The sequence below is a fragment of the Apteryx rowi genome, unplaced genomic scaffold, assembly GCF_003343035.1.
Source record: "Apteryx rowi isolate R43461 unplaced genomic scaffold, aptRow1 scaffold_193, whole genome shotgun sequence".
Taxonomy (NCBI): domain Eukaryota; kingdom Metazoa; phylum Chordata; class Aves; order Apterygiformes; family Apterygidae; genus Apteryx; species Apteryx rowi.
This window is the reverse complement of record NW_020448230.1, coordinates 1,041,049-1,067,310: the sequence shown is the minus strand read 5'-3', so window position 1 is coordinate 1,067,310 and position 26,262 is coordinate 1,041,049. Positions and strand designations below refer to the sequence as shown.

Sequence of the window (26,262 nt, the reverse complement as noted above, 5' to 3'; positions counted from 1 at the left end):
TACATGCATCACCTCAGGTTTCATATATAGATGCTCTCACAGACATTGATGTGTAAATCCTCTATAATTCTCAGAAGGGGGTCTGCCTTTCCTATTTTTTCAAATGGAAGATAATAGAAAGCAGCTTCTCTCCTCTCTTTCCCATACTAAATCTGATGATTGCCAAACATAGAAAGATAGACAAAGACTTTTTTTTTTTAAGTGCTGGGTTATAATACTGTGTGAATTTTCATGGCATATTGCTTATTTTCTAGGTTTCGTTATCAGGCAGATTTGCTCATTTCTTTTGTGGCATGGACAGCTATATTAGTGGCTGCAGAGTGACCTTACTAGCATTGTGGTTGTTTAACTTAGAAATAAGCCAAGACGGCAGAGTATGACATGCTTCCTTCAGACCATCACCTAGGAAACCTTGTCATCTAACTGCCCTGATTATTTAGGAGATTCCTTAAGGAACTGGGGATTATTAACAGATGTTATCGTAGTGTAGCCTGCACTGAGTTTGCAGAGATTCTGAGAAAGCAAAAATGCTTTTCAGTGGCACACAGGGTCTTAAAATTTGTGTTTAGTGCAGTTTCTTAGAAAGTCAATGTGGTTTCTGTTGGGAAAATTAATAAGGAGCATCCAGTTGCCATTCTGACACCTCTGTGGGTCATCACATTTGAGATTCTTATAGCCTACTCTTCAGGCATTGCATCCTTGAGTGAGCAAAGAGCAGCAATCCAGTCTCTTCATTACCTTTATTTTAGTCTCCCATATTTTTAAAAAACATATGTTGCTTCTTATACTTTGGATTTCCTGAGATTCAGCTGAATGCTGTCTTTCCCATCCCCTAAATGCTGTGTTGGGACTACTTTATTATGGCAAGTGTTCTCTTGTTTGTGAGCAACGTGAAAAACTTGAGTTAGGTGTTCTTTAGCTGTCCACCATGATCCAGGGTATGCTTGGAAGAGTCCTTTCCAACTACCTGTCATGTGAAATATTAGGAGAAACAGGTTTTCTTAAATTCTGGACTTTTGCACTATGTATAGCAAAATCCTCCTCTTTTCCAGCATGACAGTGAAATATCTTTGTCTGTTAATTAAATTCTTCTGTATATGTGTCATTCTAGTCAAGCCATTTGGTGTGTGTGGCCTTATTCAAATTTTACGACAAGCTGAATTCTCTGCTTACTAGCAGTGTTTACTTTACTACCTTTGCCTGTTAAATGTGAAGTTTCTAAACCAGGCATTTGTCTGTACTATATGCCGTGCTGCAGCAACACTCCTCAATACCAGTGAAGGATACTGTTTGTTTGTTTTCCTTCCTCCTCCATGATGAGGATGTATTCAGTACAGAGGACTGCAGTTCTCTCCTCATTCTTCCCTGCTGAAGTAGGTTGCTCTATGTTTTGCTGCAGCTGTACTAGGTATCAGATAGATGCTCATCGTTTAATGCCCCTCACAGAGACCTTCCTCTTGCATTGCCTTTGCAATGGCTCTGACTGTGGAGTATTTTCATTGTATTTCTCTTATTAATTACAGCTAAATGAGAATTGCTTTAGCATATTGTAAATACTTGTTCTTGATCTTTGCCTGCTTGCTCTGATGTGTCATCTAAGTGCATTTAGTGGAGGAAGTCTAGACTAAGAAAAAACTACTTACTGGTAATAGTTATAGCCTCCCTTCCTTGATCTTATTTTCAGCCATCTTTGTCTTCGTTAAGCAGAATCACAGAATCGCTGAGGTTGGAAGGGACCTCTGGAGATCATCTAGTCCAACCCCCCTGCTCAAGCAGGGTCACCTAGAGCACACTGCACAGGATCATGTCCAGGCGTGTTTTGAATATCTCCAGAGAAGGAGACTCCACCACCTCTCTGGGCAACCTGTTCCAGTGCTCTGTAACCCTCACAGTGAAGAAGTTTTTCCTCATGTTCAGATGGAACTGTCTGTGTTTCAGTTTGTGCCCGTTGCCTCACGTCCTGTCACTGGGCACCACTGAAAAGAGTCTGGCTCCATCCTCTCGACACCTTCCCTTAAGCAGTTTCAACAGATAATGTTGTTGGGGTTTTTTGTTTTTTTTTTCCTGTTTAATATATTCTATTTATTTAATATATTCTATAAAATATTTCTACTGTTTTTTTTTTTTTTTTTTTTTTCCAACTGTCTTGGTATAACTTTGGTAATACGTTGTCTCCTTGCTTCTGGGTAGGTCAAACTTTAATGTTTAGTGTAAGGAGACTGTCATAGGGATGGAAAAGATAAGCACAGTGTGAAGATGCACCAAAGAAAGTGTTTCCTTTAAATTTACTGAGCAACTTTTATATTTTTAGAAACTTTATAGGTAGTTGGTATTAAAACAGCATGCAGAAAATTAATTAAGCTGTAGTCAGCATATTGTTTTGAAATAGCTTAGTCACTGGAATTTTTAGAAATTCTGATTATACTGGAAATAAAATGATGATAGTATCAAAATTATAGTATTAATTGCTACTGGTTGTGGCAAGTGACATTTCCTAAAGAAAATTCTAAGGTATTATAAAATAACCATAGTGTTTTGCCATGAAACTCCACTGTTTATTATTCTAAGTAAATCTGATACAAAGGCTAATTACTGTAATGAGCTGAACATACAAAATATCTGTTGTTATTTCAGTTCTGGGTTTGATCCTGCTCGTCTGGCATTCAGCTGATACCTCATGGCAGTTTGCATGCAGTGTCAGGCTGTGGTTTGTCAGTACTGTGGATTTAGAACTCCTACAAAAAAAAGTGCAAGCACAATTTTGTCTCCCACTTCATCCCTGAAAGTGACATAGTGCATGCAGGCGTTAAGGAATTGCTTAATTACAGGAGAATTAGATTTGAGATCTGATATAATCTCTTGACCATTAAAACAGATGTCTCCTAGACGACTTTCTGCCTAAATAGATAAAATTGAGAATGCATCTTGATTTATGACATTCCTTATGACACTTCAGTGATCTGCTGAAAATCCAATTCAGACATGTCTTTACATTTGTTGTTTTATATATTAAGAAAGACTTTTTATGGCTTTTAAAACTTACTTCCATGCGGCATAACACCGAGACCATGTGTCTTAGTATAACATCCTRTCGCTGTCTACAGTAAAACAAACTTCAACATTTGAACCTAAATGAATCACTACAGTGCTTTGCTTAATGAAACTGTATAACTCATAATGGTAGCTGATACTTTTCTTGTGTACATTATTTAAAACAGGAGGAAATAGAGCCTTTTCCAGAAGAAAGAGAGAGCTTTCTTCAGCAATTATACAAGTTTATGGAAGACAGAGGTAGGTATTGTGATCTTTGACTTGCGGTAGTTGAAGATAAATGCATTACACAATGATACTTTAAGATCCGAGTCTGTAAATTATTAGTGCTTTGCAGTTCATTTTTGGAAACAGTGAGGTGGTATTCTTTACTTATGGCTTCCCTGTTATTTAGAAGATGAAAGTCTTTCACTTGTCTCCCCCCCCCCCCCCCCCCATTCCCAGGCAGTATTTAGTGCAGATAAAATAGTCATTTATTCCTGATTTCAGAAATAAATGGATAGTACCTTGTATATCCTACCATATTTTCTACTGTATACTTGTAATTGTATAATCAAGTATTCATTATCCTCAATCACATTAATGTATATACTCAATAACTTTAATAAGCTACCTAAAGAAATGCTTTTTAGGATCATGTAAAATGCATTTATTTCACACTAGTTTTATTTTGTGAATCCTAATGACTTAAATGCTTGCATCTTATCCATAAGGTAGGTTGAAATGTTTTTAAAAACAATTGCCATTTAATACAGTAAATCTCTACCAAGTTTTTATACATTGCAAGAAAAGTACAATTTTTTTGGAGGCATGGTGAGGTATTGCTATGAAATTAGTACCTTAGTAACATGTGAAGTTGAGTTGAGGAACTCTGCTTTGCTTACAAGAGATGATAATGTGGTAGCTACTGCTAGCACACCAGCATAGGGAAGTTGCAGCTCTTTGAAGCATTATGGGATTTGTTCCTTGGGATATGTTTTTTTGATTGTAGTGAAAGGACTACACTGGTGCTATTATGTGTAGTAGTTCTATTGGCTAAAATAAAATTATGTATAATATGTGGCTAGAAAAGCTGAATCATTTGTGCATATTCAGTAATACAAGGAAGAATGCATACATACAAATTAAATTACATTACTGAACTGTAGGGAAAAGGAGGTAATAAGGCTGTTTGTTTCCTTTTATGGAGAGAAAAAAGTAGCAGAGGCATGAGGTGATCAGTGGATGGAGTTTACAATACTATATTTAATAGTGTAGAATATTATATGATGTGGATTTTATGTTATTCTGAAAAAGATTTCAAAATATTTCAATAACTGTCTTTGTTCACAGGGACTCCTATTAATAAACGACCTGTACTAGGATACAGAAATTTGAATCTCTTCAAATTATTTAGACTTGTACACAAGCTTGGAGGATTTGATAATGTAAGTATTAGTATGGAAAGTATTCCAGATCCACAGAATCTGAGGATGCTGTTTCTTTTGGTTTAAGTAATGATAAACAAGACTTGTACAGGAGCATTAGACATCTTAAAATTTAATCTTACAGCTGCCTAAGACTCCTTGTCACTCTTAAAAAAACCAAAAAACAAACAAAAAAACCAAACCCCATGTATTTTAACAGGAACCAGAAACTAGTTATAATCTAAAGAAACTGTGTACACATCTACTCAGTGTGCTTAATTATTGCTGCATAAGATCAGCCAGCATTTTTGTTTTTGAGATTTCAACAAACATCTGTCTGATAAAGCTTTTCTCTCAGACAGTGAGAAAACTCACTACTTAGACTACTTACCTTTGAGATTTTATTAACTTAAGGTTTCTGTGAGGACCTTAATTCCTATCTGTTCTGGGCAGTACATAGAGGAGTGTGCTGATGGGGATTAGTGGAATTGTTCTTGGAGCAGTAATTGAAATATTTGGAATTCTTGGCCAAGCAGATTCCATTTACTGCTTTGGACTTCTTCCCATAAAGTCAGCCTGTCAGTTGAGAAATACACTTGTGTAGTGTCATCTTCCTGATATACAGGAGAGGATCTTGTACTTGGGTATTGCAGCACATCTGCTTTACCTTCACAGGTAGTTAGAAATGAGCATATCATACTGCCTACAAAACTTTGACACCAAGAAGCATAGTAAAGATGTAAGGGAAGAACAGTGTTCGCTGTATCTGGTGCAGTACTGCCAGGCCTGAGAGTTGGTAATGCTTTGAATCAATTTTTTCTTTAAAATTAAATTAAAATTTCAGCTCTGGTAATTAAAGATTATTTTAAACATAAAACTAAAATGATGTACTGATTTTTCTGTTCTTTGTATTTTATTTGCTTTGTTTTATTACCACGTGGAGAGGAAGGCCTGCTGTGGCTTACTGAAATACAAAAATGCTAACTTGCTTAAAAATAGTTACAGTGGACTGCAATTTGCATTACAGCGAAATACTGTGTGATAAATAGTAATCTTATAGATCAGAGGAAATGAATTATAATTATTTTCCAAAGTTATAGATGTTGTTGTTTTAGTTTTTTGTGCATCAGTGCGTTAACTTGGCAAACATGCTGTAATTTTTTTTTTTCTGTAATAGATTGAAAGTGGAGCAGTGTGGAAGCAAGTTTATCAAGATCTTGGAATCCCTGTGTTGAATTCAGCTGCAGGGTACAATGTTAAATGTGCATACAAAAAGTAAGTAAAAAAGCTGTGAAACTAGTGCTAAAACAGCCCTAGTTTCACTAGTTCAGTTCACTAGATTTGATTTTTGTGGTGATGGCAATATACATAAAATCCATACTTTTTGGTAAAATATAATTTTTGTAAACTTTAAGCATATCGTTCATGTCTTGTTTCTATTAGTGTGTTCTTTCAAGAAAGAAACTTGGTAGTCACTGTAAGAGATTTGGTGTCTTTGGGTAGTATTACTTGTTCTAGTTTCTTTAAAATATCTATGCATTTTGTGTATTTTTGCTCTCCTTTTTATTGAGAAAGAAAAGGGGAAAGAAGTGCAAAGTATGAACACCTAGCAATAAAATGAAGTATATAACCTTTTATTAGCTGTTTGGTAGAGGCAGGCATCAAATGCTGGTCCACGAAGTCCAGAAATAAAAAGAAAAAAAAAAATCCAGCATTTTGTTTTAATTCCTGTTTTCCTTTGTTAAATATTTAGGCTTGGTGTTAATGATGTTTTGAAAGCTTTCAGAAATCAAATATGAATTGAAAGCTTTCCTGATGTTCTATTTTATTCATTGCCAGAATGATTTGATTTGTCAGTCTCTGTCGTACAAGTATATTATCACTAGAGTAGAGGACAGAGGATTATGCCATTCTCACTTCAACCAAGCAAGAAGTGCTCTATACTGTAAAGTCACTTTATATTACAGATTGATGTATTTCAAGTTTACTGGATCTGTTGAGTATTATTGATTTTGAAATTGTTGGTTGGCTAATTTCAAGGCAAACCACCATCGTTTATTATGATTTCTGACTGAAGTAAGTTATAAAAGCACTGTAACATGAATCCTGTGTCAAAACTAATAATAATATAAAAATCTAATAGTCTGCTTTTTTAGGAAGCTCGGAAAAATGCCAGTTGTAATTACAAAATCATTTTTAAGTTGATTTGATAGTTTATTCAGAGTTAGAGGCACTTAAGATTTATTTAATCATTGGCCACATACATTGAATTTTATTTTTCTTGTGCTTTTTTCTTTTATAAATTTTTTCATTTCTTTCCCCTAGTTTTCTTGAAAAATCTTTTGCTTTTTTTTGCATTTCTGTAATACTACTTAATAATAAAAGGGATTTTTTCATATCTTAATACATAAAAATAAAAGCAAAACAACTCATAAATAGTGAAGTCTTTCTGTTAAAGTCAAAATTATTTCACAGAATGCAATTTTTCTTCTTTCAGATATCTCTATGGCTTTGAAGAATATTGTACATCAGCTAATATTGAATTTCAGATGGCATTGCCAGAGAAAGTGACAAGCAAACCTTGTAAAGACTGTGAAAAAGAAAAGGAAGTGAAGATGCATGAAGATCCAGAGCAGGATGTAAAAGAAATAAAAGCGGATAAGGAGGAGTGCAAGCAGGAAGAAGTAGCGATAGTACAAGAAGAAGAAAAAAAGCTATCTGAGAATGATAACGAATGTAAAGAAAATGATAAGGCCACCATTCTGGTAAAATATTTTAATGTTCATTTTATATCCCTTTTGATAAATCCAGGTAGTGTGTTGATAATCCTGACACTGTGTTGAGATTGAAATCTCTGTAGTGGTTTTAAAACAGCTCAAAACCTGCTGTAATACTAATTTAGAACAACACATTTGAGCTAGATTTTCCTCTAGGTGCCTGTTTTAGAGGATCATGATGTCCAAATGTCTGACTTGTGAGGAAGCAGCTGCAATGTTCCACCTGCTTGGGGGCTCCTAGGTCAAATGGAGACCAATTAGTGTGCTGCTTTATTCTGATCTGGGTAATGCATGCTCACAGCTACCTACAGTGCTGATGCTTTTATTTTGCATTTGGCCTTACTTTTAAGCCCTTGTAAATCTTGCTTTTACTTCTCCACTCCTGCTGAAACCAGTGAGGTTCCACACAGATCTGGGTCATATGCTGTAGACAGTGGACTAACATAGCTCATAGTAATCCAGAGAGGCAAATGGTTATATCTTTGCCCAAACCACTGAGTCAACACTGGATTTTGAAATCTCAGCCGGTAAGCCAAAATGCAGTGCTGTGCAGGCTTAGCAGTTTGGTCTAGAAGCAGCTGTTCATGTCAGCATGCAACACTGCTGTAGTGCCTCCATGTGGAAGAGGCAACCAGCCCTGGTCTATCCGCTGGTACTAACTCTGGGATGAATAACGGCTGGGCCAGTGCTGCATCCTCGGTGCAGATGTGCCCTGTGAAGTGTTCATTTTAGGGATTGGTTTGCAGGTTGGGTCTGAGAGCTGCATGCCTATATCATTGTGGCAAAACTATCTAGGAGAGTGGCTGAGGCTTTGTTTGAAGTCTGTTATGTTTAGGTTGAGATCTTCAGAAGAAAAACAGTAAGGGGGAGGGGCTGTCATTTTAGAAAGAGCCTTAAATTTTTCGTTTTTGCTGATAATAAGTTCAGTGTGTTTTGTCTGCCTTTTCTTAAATCCTTTTTATTTAATCTAGTAAGTTAAAAGAATGTCTTCTTATCCTAGGGAAACAAAAAAAATTTGCCAGACTCTGTGTATACTCAACCTGAACAAGAAAAGGACTTAAATGTAATCAAAACCGAAGATGAAACCAAACTGGAAGATAAGGAGGAGGAAAAGGTTAAAGAAATGGAAAATCCTAATAGAAATGCAGAGGCTGAAGAAAAAGAAAAATCGGGGTAAGATACTGTTTATAATCAGTTAAGGCATCTGATGTGTGTTCATTAAGTTTTACTCTCTTGTAATTTGAACTTCAAATCAAACATCCCTGTGATGAATTAGACTTGTATCTTCCGGAGACCTATGTGTATTCTTAACTTTGTATCTCATGGAAGTCCCATTGAAGTTAGTAGGCCTAATTCAAACAAACAAACARCAAAAAACAACCCCAAACCTTAGGCTTGGACCCTGTAAAAACCTAAATATTTATAAGCTGTATGAGCAAGAGAAAGTATAAAGCGGAGGTGACTTCATCTAGTTTAAGGGGGGGAGAGGTGGGGATACAGCCATTACTAGTAGTCTGTCTACTTAATTTTGCTACAAGTGTATCCCAAACTTGTGGTTTCCAGCTATTGCTGTGGGACAGGGATGTGCTACAAACAACATGGGAAGGGACAGAAACAGTAACAGCTTCTGGTAACAGCTTTGCCATTGAGTGAGAGTGATATTGACAGCAGAGTCCTGTGCAGTCTTTAAATAGGAGGCTTTAGAAAAAGGAGATTGAGGTAATAGGGATGCTCAGGGCCATGTAGTCAATGGATGAAGACTGTGCGAGTGATCCCTTAATCTCATTTATGAAATGAGCAGGTTTTTGTGTTTCAGCACAAAAAAAGTAAACTTGTGTCAGTTTTGGCAGACAGAAAAAATGCAAAGCTTAAAAAGGAATTGATAATTTTCACCAACTGCCAACACATTAACAACTTATGTTCTTATAATTAGGAGACTTGTGCAGTGTGATTTCAAGTGAGTAAATGAACAAGAACACAAAAATGACCAGTATGGGTCAGATCAAAGGTCTGTCTTAACCAGTGTCTTGTCTCCAAAGGAAGACAGTAGCAGATACTTACCAGAGAGGCTATTACAAGAGGGAAAGCAGATAGCGATACTTCCTTATACTTTCACAGCAGTCTATGTGTTGGGGATTTCCTTTTGTATTTAATACCAGCTGTTGCATGACCACTAATTCCCTTGTCCATTGCACTGATCTTTGCCACTTAGATCAGTGGTTTTAATCTTATATCTAAATATCATTAACTTTTATTGCTTTTTCTGTCCTAATAAAAAAAACCCAAACCTGTAACCAAATGTCTTAGTTCAATATATTGATTTCTGCATTCATTTATAATAATAAAATTAACAACAAAAGAAAGTTAAGGGTTTTGATTTCAATATAACAGATTCTGCAAGGGTCCTTCTGTAAATGTTTGTCTTCCTATAAATTTCCAGTGAGCTCCAGCTGGGAACTTCTGTAACTCAGAAATGTAGAATACAGGAAAAATTGGGTTTATTTGAACTCAATAGAAGAACTTTTTTTCCTGTATATGTGTTCTCACTTGTATCCTTTGTGAATATTTCTTATTTGAAATAGTTGCCAAAATTTGTTACTTATGCCATTTTTTAAGATTAGCTAGGTGATTTGTACTATAAAAAGTTTGCTGAACTTTCAAAACTATTAAAGACTAGTTTTATAGTGATACATCCAAAACATCAAGTTTAAGGAGGTGGAAATCTTTGTGCTGCTTAGAAAATAGCAGTTTTCTAATTATTGTATATTTATATATGTCTACACTAGTGATGTTATTTTCTGTGTCTATTTATGTACTTGGAAAGTAGGGCAGCTTAAAACTTGCCATGCTATAACAGAAAAAGATATTTAAAATTATAAGCTGCATTTGCTTTTCAGTAGTCATCTATTGTGTGTGCTATGGGTGTGTGTGTGTGGTGGGTGGTGTGTGTGTGTGTCTTTTTTTGGGGGGGGGGGTTCTTGTTTTGTTTTTTAATCCTGATTCATATCTATTTAGGTTATGTATGACATTACAATACTTTGGGTTTTCTTATATTTTCACCTTTATAAAAACAAAAACTTCAGGAAAAATTATTTGCTTTCCTTTAAGTTTTCCCAAATTCATCTGATTGTATTTCAGTAAATTCTTTTCTCTCTCCTTCTCTTTACTCACCCAGTAAAATTGCTTCTAACTAGTATTTTGGTATAGTGATTCATGAAAGATTATAACATATTGCTTTAGATGGAAAGGAAAGCATAGTTCTAAAAGCAGATTTAGATGTTCTTCTTGTTGTGGTCATTGTTGGGGATATGCTTTCAATAAATAATTTTAACCTATAAAAATGAAAGACTTTTGTAATAACTAACAGTCTCTCAGCATTTCTAAGCGATGATGCTGCATCATATTAGCATGATTTCTTCTGCTGTTTTTCCTAGAGATTGATAGAAGTGTATTTTGTACTTCCTATGCTTCAAGAGTTTAAAAAAAAAAAAAAAACTAGAAAAAGAGAAAACCTGTATGGTTTTGCACAAGCTGGGGGAGTAAGATGCTGACATCCTAAATACTAAACCATGTTTATAGCATTTATACCCTAGAAGGATTTTATGAGCCTGCTATGCTAGTGGGGTGTTGCACTAGATAGACTTATGGTAGTGTGGGGGATTTTTTCTTTTTTCTTTTCTTTCCATTGTACAGAATAGAAATGGCAAAGGATATACAAAAGGGAAAAATGCTGAGCCCTTTGAACTAAAATAAAAAGTGAAAAATGCTGTTTTCTATTTTTAAAGTGGAAACCTAATCACTAAAAAAGAAAAGGTGATCAAAATAGTTCACTTAGACTGAATTTTTGTGCATGTATTTACAATGTATTTCAGAACTCTTTTAAACATATGGACTGTCTTTCACAATGCTAATCAAACTGCCAAACAAAAATAGTCTAATATTATACTCAAATCTTCTAAGGCAAAATTGTAGAGTTTGCTATTTGAATTTGTATCTGTTGGAGTTTCTTCATGCAACTTCTGTGTGTGCAGGCACAGGGAGCCAAGAGGACAGGAAACCACCTGGGTTTCTTCTTGCTGAATTTCTTTTGAATGTTCTGGATCTAATTCCCAGCTTGCAGATCTTGAAGTTCTGCAGGAGGCCAGGATTGTGGGGGTTTTTTTTTTGGTTTTTTTGTTTGTTTTCTTCTGGAGGTTTTGTTTCCTTGTGCAATCTGATGTGTGTCAACCCTTTCAGATAGCACATCACTACAGCTTTATTCCTATGATCCCTTCTGCACAGTATTTAACAATGTGATGAAGAGGAAGAAGAGGCTGAATATGATTCTCTCTCTTCCTTGTCCAGAGTATGTTTCTTACCTAATTGTATATCTGTGAATAGATATGCAAGCATTGAGAATAGAGCTGCAAAGGCAGCTTATCCCTTATTTCTTATTTTTCTGTGGCTAGTGGAAGATGCATGTGCTATGTGCTGTTTGGTGCACTTTCTAGTCAGAAAAATAGTGAGAAAGGGCCATTTTTACTGGCCAGCTGCTTATTTGGAGGGCTTTAAGAGACATCTTTTTATAATGTATTCCTTTAATAAATTCTTTTTATAATATAATACATTATTTTCCCATTGGTCTGTTTCATAGAATCACAGAATCGCTGAGGTTGGAAGGGACCTCTGGAGATCATCTAGTCCAACCCCCCTGCTCAAGCAGGGTCACCTAGAGCACATTGCACAGGATCACGTCCAGGCGTGTTTTGAATATCTTCCAGAGAAGGAGACTCCACAACCTCTCTGGGCAACCTGTTCCAGTGCTCTGTCACCCTCACAGTGAAGAAGTTTTTCCTCATGTTCAGATGGAACTGTCTGTGTTTCAGTTTGTGCCTGTTGCCTCGCGTCCTGTCACTGGGCACCACTGAAGAGTCTGGTCCCATCCTCTTGACACCCTCCCTTTTAGATATTTGTATACATTGACAAGATCCCCCCTCAGTCTTCTCTCCTCCAGGCTAAACAGGCCCAGCTCTCTCAACCTTTCCTCATAGGAGAGAGGCTCCAGTCCCTTCATCATCTTGGTAGCCCTCTGCAGGACTCCCTCCAGTAGTGCCATGTCTCTCTTGTACTGGGGAGCCCAGAACTGGACACAGTACTCCAGATGTGGCCTCCCCAGGGCTGAGTAGAGGGGGAGAATCACCTCCCTCGACCTGCTGGCAACACTCTGCCTAATGCACCCCAGGATGCCATTGGCCTTCTTGGCCCCAAGGGCACATTGCTGCCTCATGCTTAACTTGGTGTCCACCAGCACTCCCAGGTCGTTCTCCGCAGAGCTGCTTTCCAGCAGGTCAGCCCCCAGCCTGTACTGGTGCATGGGGTTATTCCTCCCTAGGTGCAGGACCCTGCACTTGCCTTTGCTGAACTTCATGAGGTTCCTCTCCGCCCACCTCTCCAGCCTGTCCAGGTCCGTCTGAATGGCAGCACAGCCCTCTGGGGTATCCACCACTCCTCCCAGCTTTGTATCATCAGCAAACTTGCTGAGGGGGGCACTTTCTCCCTGTTCAGGGAGATGTTTACAAAAATGGCTTTGGAAGCTTGTCCTTTTCCCTATAATACACTCTTTCTTAACCAATGAATAAATAAGGTTTACAAAGGGCTATGAAGTCCTCCTTATTCTGAAGTTCCTAGTAAATTTACACCTTGAAAGTAATGTTCTTCAAATGTAGCATTGCACAGTTGATGCAGTCTTCCTCTGTAGCGTTTGTCATTAACTATTGTTGTAAGTATTCAAAGACTTGAGTCAAAAACAACATATTTAAAACTAACAGAGGTGCTTTTCTATACAGTGAGCAGCTTAGGTAGCTGAACATGTTCCCAAGAGACTGAGGCCAGGAGCCTAATGGAGTTTTTAATACAAGCTAAGAAAATCAAGAGTAAGAGAGCCTTTGAAAATTTTATAATAGATACAGTTTTTGAACTGAAGTGCATGTTAATTGCTAGTTAACCAATATTAGTAAGAAGTTTTTTCAGCTGGTTAATTTAATTCTAGGGATTTTTTTATACTTTTTCTAAAACATCGGGAACAGGCCTCCGTCAGGAACCTGAAAGGTTCAGTGACCAGAATCAGGATGACAATTGCTGTTGTTGTTGTTTTTTTTAAAAAACAAAACAAAAGTTGCATCAGACTTGTGTGTTGGTGTAGTACTTGTTTTTTTGAGGTGACCAGGCAAAATCCTTCGATGTCGTCTTAGTTACAGTACAGGAAGATTGCAGGAAACTTTATTCTTGCATTTGCCTTCTTTTGCCTGAGGTTCTGCCTTAAAATCTTAGCGTCAGGAGGGGCTGTCATCTCTGGGTCCTTAAATTGCTCTTTCTCACCTTGCTGTCATTTCCCATGCTCAACAAATGCAATTCTTACTTGGTCTTATGAAACTTTTTTTTTTTTTCTGAAAACTGTCCACTTTGTGAACTCATCCAAAAAATACAGGAGAAAGTGTTTCAGTACAGCCTTTTAGAAACCTAAACACTTTTGGTTGTCCCATATTGCCATGTTTAAGTCTTGACTGGATGTTTATCTGGGAATTGGTACTATCTTATTGTGACAGTATGAAAAGSTGAAAATGCTAAATCTCTTTGATAGTCCTCAACGGAGATAAACAAAGGAAAAATCTTAATCTTTGATCTCCACTGTATGCATTACTATGTGCAATAAAAGTGTTTTTTCCCCTATAAGCAAAGGGGAGGAGCTGAGAATAATAAAAGCAGGAACTTAGAGGTAAGTTAGGATGGGCGTTGTTACATGATAAAGACTTGACTAGGGTTTTACTGACTACCTGCTCTGCCTGTGTTGGTGAGGGCTTTTGTTTGTACGCAAGTTACAAATTCTCTGGAAGCTCTTGATAAGTATTTTCTGAAAGCAACTTACAGCAAGGTTATGTGATAGTCAGAAGCTCCATTTCACATGTGGGAGATAACAGATTGTTAGAGGCAATGTTTTCTTTAGTTCCTTATCTGTCAAACTGCTCTATCACAAAGCTGTGCGGTGGTGAATCTGAAATGGTAGCAGGAAGGTTCAAATACTCTGGAGAGAAGGAGGGAGATTTGAAACAGATAGCATGTCTTTTGGCTTCTGGATCTGTGTTACCTATATATAGAGATAGCTTTCTGCAGTCTGATTTAGGTTTGTGTAGCACTTATTTAGCTTGGGAGAAGGGAGAGAAGTGCATCTTGTTCATTGCACAGTTTGTGTGAACATCTCTTTTGAATCTTAGACTGTTGGTATGTATGCAAGAAGGATGCATTTATAGGAAGTATACTTGCATAGCTTCATTCATAGAATGTATCTCTGTGCTTTTCTTAATTGTGATATATGTTGTGTTTGTGCATTCCTGCTGCCTTTGTGTTGAAAAGAAGTTTTTGTATAGTCCCATTTTTCAGATACTATAATTGCTTTTTTTAAAGAATAGAATACGCACAGGAAATCCATTGATCGCTTTTGATGTGGCAATAAAGTGCTAATGAAATAGTAACAATGCGGCAGTGTAAATGTACCAGTGCTATATACCAGTGCTTCAAGTGCTTCGCCTTGAATGGAAGGGGGACATCTTTGATGTGGAAAAATGGTTTGATCATCACATTTCACATAGCCTAGGGTCACTACAGAGTTATTAACCATGGTAGCTGTCACTGAGACTTACATGCCTGAGCAAGCCCCTAAACATTCATCAGAGAGTAGATGTTTTCAAGCTGAGTGCGAATTAATGCCATAAAAATGAAAAGCTCCATACTCCTCAGCCAAACTTCTGAACTACCCATTACCCATTTGAAGAATGTTTCAAAATATTTTAAAAATATGGCTGAATGATTCGGAGCAGTAACATGAGGTCCTTTCATTTCTCTCATTCACAGCAGTAGAGGAAAACCTTTTTAACAAAGTATACGCTTGTATGGTTAAAATGTGCTATACTAGTTGCCGTTCTCAGTTGTGGCTCAGTAGAAGTTAGTGCCTTCCCCTTTCCTCAGAATGATGGACTGAACCATGCGTTCAGTCAGATTTTCTGTGGATGTAGGCAGAAGTCCTTGGACCAGTAACATGGAGCTTGTGTTTTTAGGCTTTCTTTTGCAACTTTTGAGGGAAAATAAATATTGGTGTGTGTGGTGTGGGTTTTTTTTTTTCTTTCTCTCTCTTTTTTTTTTTTAATTGGGAGTGGGACTCTAGTGTCATGGCATAACACCAGGTCTTAGTGGCATCTTCATGGTTTAGAAGATACCTGCATCTTAATACAGCTGTAATTAATAAAGCCAGAAGATGAGGGAGAGCTCAAATTTTCCAATCCTGTATTATGTGAAATAGAGGTTAAATAATGCTTTAGGATGAGAGGAAGGGGGGGAAAAAAGGGGGAAAACAAAAATAGAAGCTAATTGCTGAACTTGAAGTGTCAATTACGTTGGAATTTATTTTTGCTAGTGGTTCAATTAACTGTAATGACTTAATTGAAGCAATAATTGAAATAATCTTGCTTCCTCAAGTTTCAGAATAACTCTTGAAAAATTAGCTTGCATTTGCCAACTCACCTGCTGTGTGTGTGTCAGCATGGTTTGTCAGGGGAAGTATATTAGAGTAGGTATAGGTTTGCTGCAAAACAGGGATCCTAGAAGGCTGATTTAATGATCTGAATCACGCCCTGTCTTGTAAGCTGCACCTGGGTTTTGTGACAACCATGCGGCTGGTGCCAGAGACTGTGTATTGAAATAAGTTTGCAGGATGATGCAGTTTCTTTAGTGGTGTAATAGCATACACTATTTAGCTTATTAATATTTATTTGGTAGTATACTTAACTGTATTATGGGTTTGTCGGTCATCTGCCATATGTATATTTTTTGAGCACTTTAAGCATTTTAAACCTTTAAACTATTTTACAGTGTTTTTTGAATTTAATGATATGCAATGTTTGTAAGATCCAAACACTTCAATAGTTTTGCTTTATTATTAACAAATGTTTTTTGAGTTCTAACTCATTCATTTCCTGCTTCTAAAGATGTATGTTTTCATTCTGTGGGACATGCAGTGGGGGTGTTTTTTTAGCCTGTGGTTGTAATTGAAAATGCTACCAAGTCCTAATAAGCTTTATGGTCCTTTTTGGTTTCTGGAAGGTGGTTACACCTGTATTTCTGTGTCTCCTTACACAATACACATGCACATTTGCTGCTGTCTTGTTTCATCAGCTGCTGCCTGCGTCGTTCAAGTTGTTGCAGCTTTGACAAATACTGCTAATACTGCTTGGGGTGTTGTTGGTGGTTTTTTTAGTTGACAGTGACTGCTGCCAAGATGCTTGTTTCTTTCCTTTTTTTATGGGATTTTGACTAAACAACATTACAAGAAATGACATTCATGTGCATATATATGTGGTCAAATGAGATTATTACTGTGCATGCTGTATGGCTACAGTCACAATTTTCTCTTACAAACTTCCGTTTCATGGCAGTCATGACTTCTCCTTCATCTGCATGGCCAAATTTGAGCTTTTTATGGCCTTGTAAAACAGATATCCTTTCTTCTTTGCAACCATTGGAATGTGTTTTTCTGTTCCAGGAGCTATGTGAGTGTGACAGGTTTTTCTGCTCCCCAAATGATGAATGTTCTTCGCTTTTTGTTTGGTTTCTTAGAATCTCCAGCTTACGATCGCTAACCAAGTCACTCTTCAGAAAACTCTTTTTAATTGCAATCATCTCTGCTTCCATTTTGCTTTTGCTTCCTGACATTTCCCTTCACCTATGTACAGTCCGCTCTCTACATATCTACTTGACCATCCAAGTTGCTCAAGTTCACAATGAGAATTTCACACATCTCTTCCAGAGAGGTCCTGATGTTGTCGTGGAGTCCTTGTAGAAAATCTGAGACACCAAGAAAGTCTTAGTGTATGCATGGTGAGAGGCTACAAACTTGTTGAACCTCCAAATAGCCACTGGCACCACGATTGGCAGACTTTGGAAAATCCCATGTCTCCTTTAAAGGCAGGCATTTCTTCTTTACAGATATCATTCAAGGATTCTTCCACTAACTTTTTCTGACAAAGTTTGGTCCATTACRTTTTTGAAAGTCTTCACAGTAATGGGAAATCACAAGCTCATTTCTTCTCAGAGCAGTGGTGGCTCTGCTCCTGATGCTGATTTCTTTTTAGCTTTCAAATGACGATGACTGCAGAGTTGTAATTAGCTAGGGTTTTTGATTTAGTGCAGCAGACTGTAACTTAAGAGTGATTAAACTACTGAATGATAAATGTTGTGTTTGTCATGGAATTCTGTTCAGGAATTTTTCAGCTGAGTTTTTTGGGAGTTTTATTAGTGATTTCTTTGGGAAGTGGATTTTGCAATATAGTGTGTAGTGGAAATGAAATGAGCTTGCAAAGCTCGTTCATTTATATTCCAGTTTATTAACTCTGGTGGTCTTAACTTCAGTAGTGCAGTAGCACATTGAAAGTATATTATATAATCTATTTAAGATCTTGTCCRTACAAAACAGAAGTATCTGGTCCATGCAACATAGAACTTAAACCAAATAATACGAAATACCTCTATTAAGACATCAACACTGGGAATTTCAGTATTTGTTTCATGGTGTATGTGTATAAAGGGCAACATTCATTCCTGAAGTAATTTTATTAAGTCAGTGTGGTTGTGCTAGGATTGAATTTAGCTCATTGTTTTGAATTCTCTTTTGGCAGCTAATTAGATAATAATATTGCAATATTATTTCTACTAAGAAGCATTTGAATAATTAAAATGTTTGATCACTTCCCAGAGAGAAAGTTGCTTGGTCTGAATGAGAATCTTCTATGGAAAATTTCATGGAAAGATTTAGATTATTAAATATGAATTTTTGTGTTTGAGGTTTACTTAAATATGGGTGTGAATTGGACTTGGAGCAGCAGTTATTTCTTCTTATCCAGCTTGTAGTGCATCCAAGTATATCTGTTCCAAGCCTCAGGTTTTAAATTATTAGTGGCCTGTGGTTATTGTGAGTTTAGTAAGCAGTCCTAATCTGTCTGTGTTGCATAGAGTGGGTTTAGAATAGTGTGAGGGCCAATAGTAATGTACTGTAAAGCTATTTAAGATTAAAAGGTATTTCTCCCCCCTCCCATAACTTCTGCCGTTTTGTCTGCCTCTAAGCTGGTTGGAGATAACTTTCAGAACTGCTGAGCAGCCCGTAGCTGCCACTGACTGAGGTCAGCGAGACTTGTGGGTGCTTAGTGCTTCTGAAAATTGTTCCAAATGTCTGAAGATGCATTTAATTATTGTATAAATACACAAGCAGGTGTTGACTATTTTCAAAATAAACTGATTTTGAATGCAAGTTTGATTTATATTTAGAAGACTCTTAGCATAATTGGCAAGGAATGGCAAGGTCATAAATTAGTACCGGTTGCTTGATTTGTTAAAGTCTTTTATAGGGTATTTTTGCCTAAAATCTGCTTTTAGTTGCAGTTACTTCAAAGTGTTGAGATAGAAACAGTTGATTTTAAAAGAGCATGGATCTGTTGGGGAAGCAAGTTTCAGGAAGCATTTGTAGAACTTGTGTGTTGAAAAATGGAACATAGGAAACTTTCTCTGTATTGAAAAGGATGAGTTTGAACTGGAAAAATGGTATTTAAGCAAAGGGACTGCATGAAGGATCATATAAAGATGAGTTTGAACAACTTCTGCTCCTACAGATTCTGATGGAGTATTTTTCTTTAAGCCAAGGCACTTTTGCACCTTACAATCACTGGATGTTGTGTATATTGCTATATCCTATTTTGCTGATATTATTCGCACATGGGTCATTTTCACATATTTGGAGCCTGCTGTTTCCCAGTCTCTAATGCATCCACAATATTTATCAATATATGTGGTTTGGAACTGAAAAGCTTATGAAGTATCTCATATTAACTCTACAATTTTTTAAACCTTTCAAGAGATGACACGAATAAGGAAGAAGATGAAGATGAAGAAGAAGCAGAGGAGGAGGAAGAAGAGGAGGAGGAGGAAGATGACAACAGTAACAATGAGGAAGAAGAGTTTGAATGCTATCCACCAGGCATGAAAGTCCAAGTGCGGTATGGAAGAGGGAAAAATCAAAAAATGTATGAAGCTAGTATTAAAGATTCTGACATCGAAGGTGGAGAAGTCCTTTACTTGGTGCACTACTGTGGATGGAATGTGAGGTAACTTGAGTTTTAGCTAGTGATTGCTTCTTGAATTACTTCTAAAATACACTTGTGTATTTTAAAAGCTAAATGAATATAGAGTTCTGGAGTCCTAAGCTTTCAGTTTTAATGTTCTGTGAAGGTCATTGTACTGTATAAAACTATTTAGCTTTTTAACATACATAAATGCAGTACTTTAGTTATGTAGAAAATCATCTTAAAATGACTTGTTCAAAGAAGTCTTCCTTTGTTCCCTCTCTTATTTTTAGATCTCTCCATACAACAAATGATAAAATCCTCCTCTGGCTCTCTTAAGCCAGTTTTATCTCATACAATATTTGAATAGTGTACTAAACTGGATCTATGTGTACACTCTTCTTGGGACAACAGAGAGTACACTATCAGTTTGGCACTTAGCAAGAGAAGTATGAGGGAGACATCAGTTTTCGGGGGGGGGGGGAAGGTTTTTTTCTTGTTGGACATCCACACTTAAGCAAACAAAATCTTACGTCACCTCCATCCTCAGACTTCCTCAAGTTTCTTAATGGCAAATTAGTGTGCAGCAAGTAATTACCTTTCATTCATTTAGATCTGTGTGGCCCCTGTTCCCCCCCCCCCGCCCCGGCTGCCTCAGGCTTCCAAACAAGGCTCTTCTTAGCCTGGTGTCGTCTTATGTTATTCTTAATATATTTAGGAATATATGCTTTATAATGTCTTCAACATGTTTCTATTAATGCTGTATTAAAGTATTAATATATTTTTGCCACTTATGACCTATAGAAAGCTTGAGGAAACTTGGAAAACAGTAAAGGAAACTAAAGCTTCTGAATGACTTTTAAACCAATTACTAAGTCTATTACCACTCCCCCCCTTTTTCCTTTTTTTTTCCCCCCAGTTTCAATGTCTCTGCTCATTGTTCTCTGTTTTGAACTTTTGTTGTATTACTGAGTTTGTACATCTTAGAAAAAACAAGTGCCTGAGGCAAATCTTCTTTTCCTCCTGGAAAATCTGAGGCTCTTATGATCTTCATCATCTGGACTTTGATTACCATCCTACCTCTGACGAGGAGGGCAGGACAAGTCCTTATGCAGTGCTAGCAGGATCAACAGGCAGAGATCACAGTTGCAAAAACATGATACTTCTCTCCCTCCCTTGAATATACTACTTTGCATCTAGGTCTACTGATTTCCGGGACCACCTAAGCCACTCCTGAGAAATAACATCTCCATACTGATGGCTTTGATATCAGTTTTGTGCAGAATTTTAAATATATTGATCTATAGAAATATAATCTTTCACATAAACTCTGTCTTCAGGCAACATTTGTAAGCATAGAGGGCTGTGAAGTCTGGGCCTTAATGTCAGGGTCCTAGGGGAGATGTGGCCCACTCTGGGGAGGATTTTGGAACAGCRTTTTGGTCATTGTCGGGAAAGACCTGCCGTAGCAGCGCAGACTGGTAAAACTGGCACCCTGCTTGTGGTCACTGTGTATAAATCAAAGAGGTTTCTTGCTTTTAATCTCTTGTTTTGGAATTCAGGTGTAAGCATAGTTATTTTCAAGTTAATAATATTAAATATATGCTATGAAGTGAGAGGATCAGAGTTTTATCTGTGCAGTACCACTTCTAAGAAGAATTGAGAAGTCAAAAATGAGCCTTCATCTTGGAGATCCAAGCACCCTCATTGTTAAGGGAGAAATCAAGATTTTTGTTTTGTTTTCGATTCTGTTATCAATCTGCATACTTATTTAAATCAGAAACAGTTTTCTGTGACTAGGATATATTTGAATTTTTTTAAAAAAAGCATTTTTAGTAAACTTACACTCATTTGAGAGGTAGAAGGAGTTGTTTGGTCTTTCTGGCAGCAGGACTTGCATTTTATATTCTTACCTGGGGTGCAAAAGGAGCCCTCTGGAAGGTGCTGACAGAGAAGGATTCTTCATCAAAAAAAAGATATCAGTGATTGAGACTTAGCTTTGGAAATCAAATCATGTGACTCTGCTAAATGTGGCCAATTTATTTAATTCAGATTAAATGATTTAAAGTTTTGGATTTGACAGTAAGTGTGGGCAAGTCTGAGCTTAAGGTAGCATCTCAACACTTTGACATTTTAGCATAGTGAAGACAAATCTTGTATGAGGTATACTATTAGAGTAAGATTTGGTTTAAGTCAGTCACAACCTGGAAAGATAGCTCCTTTAATTGGTGTAGGTAGTAATTCCCTACTCTCCCCACTATTCATTTTCACTACATTCCTCACTTTCACCTTTTGTTTAGCAGGGCAAGTGCTATAATATTAAGTTATGGAGTGTGCTGGGCTCAGAATCCAGTGTTTTCTTCATTCTGTCATCCCCCAAACCTTAAAGCCAGTTTTCGTATTTCCCCTTGAGGTCAGTATACCATGTAATGACCTGTGCTTTAAACCCATAAACCTGAGCAGGAATCCTAAATAGCTAATAAAGTTTTCTTGTCACGAGGTAGCTTAAGTATTGGTGTGGGATTCAGAATAAGAAGTATGTGCACTGGGGTATTTGGAATTATTTAGCTTTGCTACTTTTTCTTTTTTTCTCCCCCCCCCCCCCCCCCCCACTCTCTAGAACTAGTGACACTAACCACTGTGAAACATTGTGGTTGGTTGTGTTTTTTTGTTTTCTCAGTAGTAACTAGAAAATACAGAAATGGAATGGAGTTTAACAGCACTGTATATTTGCACTACTTTATGCTGAAAGACCTCATTAGCTCCTGTGATTCAAGTGATAAGTGTTTCTGATGAAGGTCAAGAACTGTAATGTGGAGTGGAGTTTGCCTTGTAATGAAAGGAAATAGTAAAAATGTCTCCCTTATTAAAGAAAACTGCTTATGTTATCACATGTTAACCAGAAAGCTCTCTAGAGAGGAATTGCGTTTCTTCTTCCTTCTAAGTGGCTCGATTGCATTCTGAATTTTGTACGCTTTATCTGGAACTAAAACTTCTCTGGGAGCTACAGTTCCTTCTGTCATAATTTTGTTTTTCAGCTGCCAGTGCTTTAAGGAAAAGCTTACTGTGTAGGTTTTTTGAGGTGAATTTCTTCTGCAGTACATTCCCAGTAACTAGAATCAGAGAGTGAATATTCAGAACAAGTTTAGGTTGTTTTAACTCTGTCTGTCATATGGCACCATATCACAAGACGTGTTTTTTTTTTTTTTCTAACATGTTTTGACTGTTTAAAAATATGATTTATTCTTTTTAATATTATTTTCTTTCCTTCAGAAATCTGAATGGGAAAAAGTATTAGTTTCTGTCTCAGTTTGTTAATACTTCAACAAGTTCTGTACTTAACAGTCAGCCTCTGAAACTAAAGGAACTTAGGTAGCCAAGTTTCAGGTGCCTTGAGTAATGGAGGAAGAATTATGAAAAATCAGGTCCTCATCTACTATTTCAGTATTTAGTTATTGGATTACAACTGCTTTGTCTGATCGCAGCCAGTGAGAACACTTGATTCCTTGCTAGCAGATGCAGACAGCATGCTGGGAATTTTCAGCGAATTTGCCAAAGTTTGCTAGTTCCTTGCAGTAAACTGCCTTCCTGTGAGAGTGGAGAAGGTAGTACCTTTGCTAGTACAAACCTAGAGGCTGGAAAATATACTTTCCTTCCTTGTTTCTCCTGTTATAGAGGATTGACCATGCTGTTTCTGAGAATGTTGTGGTTTATTCTAACTTGTGGTCAGTACATGTGAATATAATAGGATTAGTGCATATTCCTATACAAGCTGCCAATTGCTTGTTTCCACTCTATAACTGAGCATTCCTGCCTGCCTGCCTGCCTTCCTTCCCATTGGAACCCACCTTTCTGTCAGATTTGCATGTTAACTGGTAAAGCAGAAAAGCTTCACTCCTTCCCAGCTCACCTTGGTCTTTATTTTGGTAAGACAAAGGCAATGTTCTCTCTCAAGGTATTCTAGTTTTTATATTAAACCTATTTTTTTTTTCCTCTCCTTCCTCTTGGTACTCAACCGAGTTTGTACAAATACATTTAGGAATGTGTCTCTTCCCCCTCTGCCCCCACCACCAGCACCCAGCTGTTTGTTTTAGGGAGTCAAATTACAGAAGCAATTGTCATCAAAAATTGCATTTCTAGATTCTGCAAATACCTGTGATGTCTTATTMTGATATGTATTTATAACCGATTCACACTCAGGGAGCCCTCATGGCTTTTGAGGTGGTATATTCCATCTGTCTAAAAGTGCATGGTATCACATTAATGTTAATTTTTTATGTCTATACTTTGTTTTTTGGGAGGGGGAGTTCATAACATCTCCCTCTCAGAAATCCTAAGTTCAGAACTTCCCACAAATCATCACCCTTGCAGAAAATTCCCAACATGGAAAAACTAGAGCTACTTGCCAAAAACTGGAATTTTCCTTTTGGGTCATGTGCTGGGGATATTTATTCTTACATACCTGCTGGTTTCTAATACAGTATCTGATACTGATCCAAGAAGCAGACATATCTATGTGTTTGTATGTATACATATGCATCTTTGGCAGGGAGATTGAGAAATGATTCATATTCATGAGGTAAGCAAGTGTGGAAGCTAAGGGCTTGGCAGAAGATGGTACTGTAGTAAAAACAAGCCAAGTCTTCTGGAAGCATGTGTTTCTTGTAATGAGACCTGAAGAACTTTTCTTTCCTGTTTTTTCTGTTTTTCTTTTTGTGAACAGATTGTATAAAGCACCATTAGTTATGTGGTGAGGAAAGACTTTCATTTTACTGTTCTAATCAGGTGCAGTCCTATAAAGAAGGACAGTAGTCAGTGTCTCACGTATGATTCAGGTGCAGCTTGGCACCTGGTGCCCTCTCCAGATTTCAAGGCATTTCTCTACTATGCAGTAGAGCAGTGTCACTTTTTGGTCAGGTTGTCAGCTGTGACTTGGGATGTGTCTCTTGCAGGATCTGTTTGGGCATGGGGCTCTGTTGTCACAGATTAGACAAACTGTGTGCATCTGGCGTGAGTGATGAAAGGAAGCTGTGCCGCACAGAGGTATCTTCATAGATTCAAGGTTTCTGTGATGCTGGAGCTGCTGGCAAGATCTGACTGCTGTTCTGGGTACAGTCAGGAGAGGAGCAGGATGTGCTGGGGCCGGGAACTGTGACTCTCAGACACACAGGTTTTCAATTCATGTTCCTTAAGAAGAGGAGTTGTGACTGCTACTTCATATCTGTAACATTTAAGACCCTCTGTGTATCCAGAGGCTCTTATGCTTCTGCTCTTGCTTCTCTCCTTCACTTCAGTATACCCCGTAGTCTTATCAGCTGTCACCCTAACTGGCAGTACAATTATCCTGAATCATTGGCAGCGTGTGCAGCGTACAGACTTTGTTTGCATGTGTGGAAGATTGTTTTGTTGTTAGAAATGCATAGAATCAGTGAATACAGATTCTCTATTATGGCAGCATAATTGAGACAGAAAGGATACTTGGAATAATTACTTTTCCCTGTGAATGTGTCTAATCCTACCGCTGTTCTCTTGCGTCTATTTAGGTCTAAGGAAATCCTCTTGCATTTATCTAAACTGCAAAGTCCATTTGGCATTCTACTTAGCAGTATTCCTTCTTGAAAACTTGTCTTTGATTTGAAGAAAGATTACTTGAAATAGGATTGTCAAAAGTCTCTGAATATGGGAATTTTCCCTACCAAATCCGATGCCTTCTTTTAAAATAACATGGAGCATTCAGTCCATCTAGATGTTCTTTATGCTTTAAATAATGGACACCAGATTTGAAGTCCAGGTATCTAAAATCCTAAGGTGCTGCATCATCCCTTCACTATCTGCTCATATCCTGGGAACCTGAGGGCACCCCAGTCTTTAGGAAATAGCTGTGGTATGGGAGGAAACGCAGCTTGCTAGCCTTACTCCAGTGGCAGAGTGAGCATCTGCATAAAGCAGGCCGGCTATTTCATGTACTTTGTTCTAATTGCACGAAGGTAACAGGCAGCACAGTGGGAGTCTTGCAGATCTTCGCTACTTCTCCAGTAATGGGCATCATCTGCAGCCCAGCGAGGGTGCTGGTCTCGGGGTGCATTCACATCGTATGTTCCCTTGCTTATCCCTCTTGCAACAAGCTCGCAACTGCTGGCTGTTATTTATGTGTATCAAACTGGTTGTTGGGAGGCTCCGTGCTTTAGGATGTGTGAGGCTGTTTTCTAAAGGTAGTCCTGCGTAAAAGTGTGTGTGTGGGGGGGGTGTTGCAGACTACACAATTTATGAGCTGGCAACTCTGACTTGAAACCACTGTGTTTGTGAATCCTTTCTAGCACTGAAGAGTTCTGTTTAAGTTTTAAAGAGAAATCTGAGCCTATCCACTTGCCAGTAACCTGGTGAGAGAACAATTAAAACTATCTGCAGCAATGCAGTTACTTTTCAGGGTGTTGCAATCTGCTAGGCTAGATGGTTGTAAGATTGTGGTTTGTTGTTGCAACATGAAGTGGGGGGGAATTATTTTGGAAAACTGAATTTTGGAGACTACTGCTAGACTGAGTGGATAACTTTGACTCCTTGTTTATGTTGTGTTCTGAGGTGTCCATTTTTCACTATATTATTATGTGGAATGTAAGTTAGTAAAATTCAGTACTTAGCTTCTGGAATCCTGTGCTTAGATCTTGGCTTAGGGAGTAAAAGAAAACAAGTTAGAAGCTTACAGTTTTTCCTGAATAATCCTTTTAGATTTATCAGTTAGTATCATAGATACAATTGGTAGTGGTTGCGAAGAAGCTGAATTGGAACTATATCAGCAGTCACTGTGTATTAAAATCGTGGTGCCTTAAGTCCACTGTAAGTCTAGCATGGTCATGAGTGCATTATTCAGTTCCCTTTTGTACTAGCTCT

At 37.6% G+C, this 26,262-nt stretch overlaps 1 protein-coding gene across 4 annotated transcripts in view; it reads left to right on the top strand.

Annotated features, from left to right (window-relative positions):
- The window catches only part of ARID4B (AT-rich interaction domain 4B), a 99,002-nt gene that overhangs the window by 56,309 nt on the left and 16,431 nt on the right, over positions 1–26,262 (top strand). For 3 of the 4 annotated variants that reach the window (XM_026062828.1, XM_026062827.1, XM_026062826.1), the window contains 5 exons: positions 3,219–3,291; positions 4,384–4,478; positions 5,635–5,732; positions 6,955–7,222; positions 8,235–8,407. In XM_026062828.1, coding sequence (XP_025918613.1) covers positions 3,219–3,291; positions 4,384–4,478; positions 5,635–5,732; positions 6,955–7,222; positions 8,235–8,407 — 707 coding nt within the window. Of the gene's footprint in view, positions 1–3,218; positions 3,292–4,383; positions 4,479–5,634; positions 5,733–6,954; positions 7,223–8,234; positions 8,408–19,167; positions 19,417–26,262 lie in introns of all 4 variants that reach the window. The other variant, XM_026062829.1, reaches the window with a different exon arrangement.